General features: G+C 34.7%; 1 protein-coding gene across 1 annotated transcript in view; it reads left to right on the forward strand.

The window, feature by feature from the left end:
• LOC138309073 (MAM and LDL-receptor class A domain-containing protein 1-like) overlaps window positions 1-2,298 on the forward strand; it is a 48,862-nt gene extending 46,564 nt beyond the window's left edge. Inside the window, exons 40-41 of the mRNA XM_069250205.1 lie at window positions 1,891-1,972; window positions 2,160-2,298. Of these exons, the coding sequence (XP_069106306.1) occupies window positions 1,891-1,972; window positions 2,160-2,164 (87 nt within the window). The 3' untranslated portion in view covers window positions 2,165-2,298. The remainder of the gene's footprint in view (window positions 1-1,890; window positions 1,973-2,159) is intronic.
• Window positions 2,299-7,029: the final 4,731 nt, after the last annotated feature.

Here is a 7,029-nt window from a genome sequence, read left to right on the forward strand (position 1 = left end):
ACCATTATCACCACCACCACCATTATCACCACCACCACCATTATCTCACACCACCACCATTATCACCACCACCATTATCACTTCCACCACCATTATCACACCACCACCATTATCACCACCACCACCATTATCACTTCCACCACCATTATCACCACCACCATTATCACCACCGCCACCATTATCACCACCACCACCACCATTATCACCACCACCATTATCACCACCACCATTATCACCACCGCACCACCATTATCACCACCACCATTATCACCACCACCACCATTATCACCACCACCACCATTATCACCACCACCACCATTATCACCACCACCACCATTATCACCACCACCACCATTATCACCACCACCATCATTATCACCACCACCACCACCATTATCACCACCACCACCATTATCACTTACCACCACCAATTATCACCACTATCCACCACCCCATTATCACCACCGCCACCATTATCACCACTACCACCACTATTATCACCACCACCACCATCCATTATCGCCACCACCACCATTATCCACCACCACCATTATCACTACCACCACCATTATCACCACCACCACCATTATCACCACACTACCACCATATATCACCACCACCACCATTATCACCACCACCACCATTATCACCACCACCACTATTATCACCACCACCACCATTATTATCACCACCACCACCATTATCACCACCACCACCATTATCACTACCACCACCACCATTATCACCACTACCATCATTATCACCACACCACCATTATCACCACCACCACCATTATCACCACCACCACCATTATCACCACCACCACCATTATCACCACACCACCATTATCACCACACCACCACCATTATCACCACCACCACCATTATATCACCACCACCACCATTTATCACCACCACCACCATTATCACCACCACCACCATTATCACCACCACCATCATTATCACCACCACCAACCACCACCACCATTATCACTTCCACCACCATTACACTTCACACATCACCACCACCACCATTATCATCCACCACCATTATCCACCACCACCATTATCACCACCACCACCATTATCACCACCACCATTATCACCACCACCAACATTATCACCACCACCATCATTATCACCACCACCAACATTATCACTACCACCACCATTATCACCACCGTCACGATTATCACCACGCTACCATAATCACCACCACACACCTTCAAAGAGAAATGCAAAAGATTACTCTAAAATTGGATATAATTCGACACTTTTTAGCCAACTTAAGGTGAGGAGAGGTCAGCCATACAGACACAAAGGGAACTGGTTCAGGAAACTAAAACCTGAATTATTCTTAATGAAAATCGAACGTGATTATCATCTTGAAATCATCGATACTCCAAACAAAAAACATTTGGATTTGTACTGAGAGTCCATTGTGTTCGAAGAATCATTTAGAACACATGTACGGGACGAAGGCATATTTATTTATTATTGTTTTTGCAAAAGTTATTTTGGGGGTTTCTTTTCTAACACAATATCTATACGTACATATACAAGTATTATATATTTTACTTACATGTCTACCACAGTAAAATGGATATTTGTTATATAGTCTTTTATTGTTCTCAATGCTTAAAACTCATGCAGATTACTGGATGGGAACTGTTGGATATTTGACTATCCAACGGTAATAATGGATATTGAAACATCTGTTGTACACATTGTATATAATGGATGACGTCACAGGATATTTTAAACTTACAATAGATGATACATGGTTAGTATCTTATAATACAAGGTTTAGTTTGGTGCGATAACGATGCTCCACACATTTCCGGGTTTTTTTGTTTTTTTTTTTAAATTTCTATAATCATTTTTTTTGTAGATTTTGATCGAAGGCCGACGTGGTAATGGGAACAACGGAGATATAGCGATTGATTTCATTTTTCTAAACGCTGGGAGATGCAGTAAGTAACATCAATCTACCAGGTTTTCCAAAGTTATTTTTATTTAAAAAAATGACTAACGACAAACTGAATTTGCGAGCATTACATAATATAATAAGCCTATCCGGATGCATGGTTCTTTGTTTGGCTTTGTCTTGTTGAAACATAATTTTGTATCTAAAATTCACATTGATTTTCCCTTTTACAGCTTGATGAATGACGCGGTTTATGACGACACTTGACCTTCGACTATCGACTTGTTTTAGCAGGGAAACATATTTTTTCTGTGTGATTTAAATTTGTGTTCTATGAGCATTATTAAAATACAAACAGCAAATAAGACCGTGTTTATTCACTTGGAGTCTCGTGTTTATTCGTGTTCACTGATAACGTATACTGATAGGTATAATGGAAAAGGTCAGACAAAGCAATGTTAAAAATGCTACATCGCTGACGAATGGTATTTTTCTCTACCGGAACGGGAGCATACGAATTAGTATTTTTCTTCAGTTACAAAAGTTCCTATACTTAAAAAAAATATCACCATTAAAAAGTTTGATTTTACTTCAAGATAAAATATTGAAAATAATTAAGTGTGTCCCAAACAAATCCATTGACCAAAATGATCACTATTTCCTATATGGCATGAAGTATTTTTTGTGTTAATTAGACATAAATGTACATAATTATAAGTAAATAAACATGATTGTTCAAATGATGGGTATCATTTATGCTCTATCGGCGGTGGAACATCTTTAAAACTTAGAAACGAAAAATAAATATAAGAATACGAGTTATGTTTCTTTTATTACCGTAGTATAGAACTAGTAACCAACGTTTACTCGTTATTAGCGACAATTTTATTAAAATATAGATGCTTTATTATCACTACGTTTGATAAGAAGATTTGACCACATCCCATTAGAGGTCACGTTCTGGTGACCTTTGAAAATTGTCCAATCAAATCGCTGCTGCCAGAATCTTGACTGAGGACGAAATAGTTTGAAAAGTATGGCCGAATTATTTTCGTGTACGTAGTCATCTCGCCCAAAAAGCACAAAAAAGCTAAATGTTTATGTATAGTTGGACAAAATGACGTTATAAATTGACGTAGCAATGTGTAAAAAATGTATTTGATCTAAAGTACACGTGGTAAAAAGGTCATCCGAACATGACCCTTTATGGGATGTTGTCAGATCCTCTATTGAACGGAGTGGTTATAAGGATCTGTATTTTAATCAGATTGTTTAAGCAATAAATTAAAGTATTGGAAAAATAACTAAAACCCCGTAATTACATTATATGCCAATTTCAAGCTTTCATAATTACTATTTTAGATATGACATGAAGTGCATGGTAAAGGGAGATAAGTAGTAAATAAACAGTATAAGTAATAGCCGACTGAGCATATCACATATCTACAACAATCTAGGAATCTCGCGTCAAAATATAAAAAATTACAAATATCCAGCGAGGCCGCCATTTTGTCCCGTCGTCTTCGAAATCCTGACGTCATTTTATTGTTTCTATCTTGACGTCACAATGAATTTCCAGCCAATGAAAATCGCTTCGGGCCAATTATTACAATAGTAACAAACAATGGATATCAGACGGATTGTATGATAAGAACAAAGTTACAAGCTACAGTTTGTAAACATCTGCACGCATCTCCATTCCACTGTCTGATCACAGGTCTAAGATCATTGAAGGAAATGATTCTGTGAGTGAGTTCCAACAACAGTCACTACCAAGAACACAGTACGCAAGTGAAATTTTTTCTATACATCTTAAGTAATTTTCATTAGTTTCAATTGTTATTTCTAAAGTTATTTTGCTTGCAATTGTAACAAGATGTTATGCAAGTACAGACTTAGAACTATCTTTATCCTTTATACATTATTTAAAGATTTACTCTATAAAAAAACACAGCAGAAAAATTAGTAATTTTCTTCATTTACAAAAGTTACTTACTTCAACTACATGTACGTGTAAAACTTAGTGTATATTGAAGTGTTTTATTAGTTCGTATTGGACATATGTTGGGATATAGCTGACAACACATTCATCTATTACTTCAATGAAATATTGTCAGGTGAGTGCAGTGTTTATTTTCAATTTGACATTGTTATTTGCAATATCGGGGCATGTGTATCCGAGACAAGATATGCTTAGAATGATACACGTGTGTCAAGTGTTCCGTGCTTTATATAGGGGGTTGGCCAGTGAAGGTTACTAAGCAGAGCAAAAGAAAAATGGCTGCCACTTCCTTAGATACCACACTGTCATAACTAGGGGATGTCTCAGAAACAATTTTTGAAAAAAAAATATTTCGTTAATATTTTTTTTTTAATTTCAACTGCATGTTTTTAACTTGCATTGTCAGCTTTAAGGTAGATCGTCCATTCTGCAGAGCTATTTTTAAAAATGCAAAATTAGTAAGAATATATAGTAAAAATCACTAGCGTACTCATGAATTCAGTTTTTTAAATAACATGGCGATGAGCGTTGTGTATTTTATAAGTTCCATTTTCAAAATTTTTGATTCTATGAAGTGTTTTATTGGTGACTCTTAGCTAAATGATCTTCCCAGGTTGAAATAAAGTCTTGATAAACGAATTTAGTTGCTCTAAATTTATTTTTTAACTTCTGGGTGTTTGCTTTGGAATAAATATGCTATGGAATTGACATAAGTAAAATAAGGTAAAAGATATGCTTAAAATGTTGCCTTTCTCCCTTTCTATATTTTATTAGTCGAGAACCGTTTGAATAGATACGCAGATGTGAAAGTCAAAGTTAATACATGTAATTAAGTCAATACTGCCACCCACATCTTTTTACATTATGGCTCCTACAGAGGAGGATTTACATTCACGGAATTAACTTCATACTAGATAAATATACAATTAGTTTCATAAGTTTTCGATGGTTCATATATAAAGATAGGATCTTACATGAAATTACATTTGATATTTTTACGTTTCAGATTTTATGAAACTTGTCTAACAAGTGCTAATTTTTGCAAGTCTTCGAGTGCAAAATTTAAACTTTAGGACGATGAAATTATCACAAATCTAAGATACTGTTTATCACACAACTATAACAACTAATATCTCAAATAATCTAAACGCCTACATTTGCTGGGAATGTCCAACACCACGTCATATCATGACGTCTCCACGTCATGTCATGACGTTACATAAGAATTTTTAGTTTCGTCTTACATCAGTTGACAGAGAGGTAAGGTATAATGGTATAAGATGCGGTATTGATCTTTTGATCGGGAAAATTCTTAGAAATATTTTCTACAGATGTTTTCCGTTCTCAGTGAACTTCATAAACTTTGAAAGTAGGACGCGATGACGAGTATTGTATTACCAACACAGATGTAGGACAGAAACAGGTGTGATCCTACATCATCACTATGAATGCTCATAAAATATCTATAGATGTAATTAAAACATGTGTTTATCGAGGTAATTATCACTGAAAACTACGTTCATGATAACATAACGATACATTAAACATCACCTGTTACATCATTATGTGCTGTGAATTTGTTCATGAGAAACGAAAGTACACGTGACGTGTCAGTGTATGTATCAAAATTTGTTTCGTCTGTCGTATATAGTTCTTACATTACTTGCAGTCGAGTAGTTAAATGCAATACAATATTTAATAATTTTATCTCTTGTTAATGGAAATCCCCTATTTTTCCTGTGCTTCTTAGTTTCACAAATTCAAATAAAGAAGGGTTTGCAAAGGTAATGAACATGTGTGGGAAGCTGTTTCATCCTCGATACTCCAGTGCTTCCGATCACTTACGATCTCTACACCCCTGAACATATCTCACGGTAAAACTGGAGGCAACAGAACAGAACAGATAATTTGGTCCTGTGATGTACATCAAAGAGCCGTATAACGATACACTGTGGTTGACTGTGTGGCTTTGAAGTTGGGCGTTGCTCACTCTATGTAGTCTTCAAAGGAAATCTTTGCTGGCCTGTGATTGGTTCAGATATTTTCTCTGAGCTGCCTTCTAGTGGTTTTTTTCTTTATTGTTTCACTATGAGATAGTTCAGGGGTGTAGAGATCGTAAGTGATCGGAACCCCTGGAGTATTTAGGATATTTGAATTCAGATGCTGTTCAAAAGAAGTAAGGTAGACAATAAACGTTCGCGAGTAATCTCATTTTGACGGGGTAACTCTCCTCAAAGTCGTAAATTACATAGAAAGAAAATTTAGTTTAAATAGTGTTTTATTATTCTTTATACTGATTTGCCTTCAATCACTTGTACGAAAAAAACTGTGCTCAAGCAAAACGTTTTCAGGACAATTTAGGTCAAATTCATATATATTTAAACTAAAAAATAATTTAATAAGGCTAAAGAAATTGACCTGATATCGACCTGATGATCAAATGAACACGAAATTCAGGTAAAATTCAGGAAAAGATCCCTGTGTTCGAAACAAAAGTTAGTTTGCCTGTGTATCCCAAAGTGAATTTTCTGAGTACGCATTACATATATTACATGAGATAATCATTCATTACAGATGTGAATTAATCATTCATTATAAATATGGGTTTATAATCATTCATTATAAATATGAGTTAATTATCAATAACACATAGGAGTTAATTATTAATTACTCATAGGAGTTAATTGTTCATTACAAATATGAGTTAATCATTCATTTCACATCATTCATTTCACATATGAATTAATAATTCATTATACATATGAGTTATTCATTCATTACACATATGAGACTATCATTCATTACACATATGAAGTAATCATTACTTACACATATGAGTTGATATTTAATTATTAATTACACATTTAATATTTAATTATTAATTACACATAGGAGTTAATTATTCATTACAAATATGACTTAATCATTCATTTCACATATGAGTTAATATTTCATTACACATATGAGTTAATCATTCATAACACATATGGGTTAATATTTCATTACACATATGAGATAATCATTCATCATTCATTACACATATGAGATTATCATTCATTACACATGTGAGATAATCATTAAATGCACATTATGAGATAATC

This window comes from Argopecten irradians, chromosome 15 (genome assembly GCF_041381155.1).
Source record: "Argopecten irradians isolate NY chromosome 15, Ai_NY, whole genome shotgun sequence".
Lineage (NCBI taxonomy): Eukaryota > Metazoa > Mollusca > Bivalvia > Pectinida > Pectinidae > Argopecten > Argopecten irradians.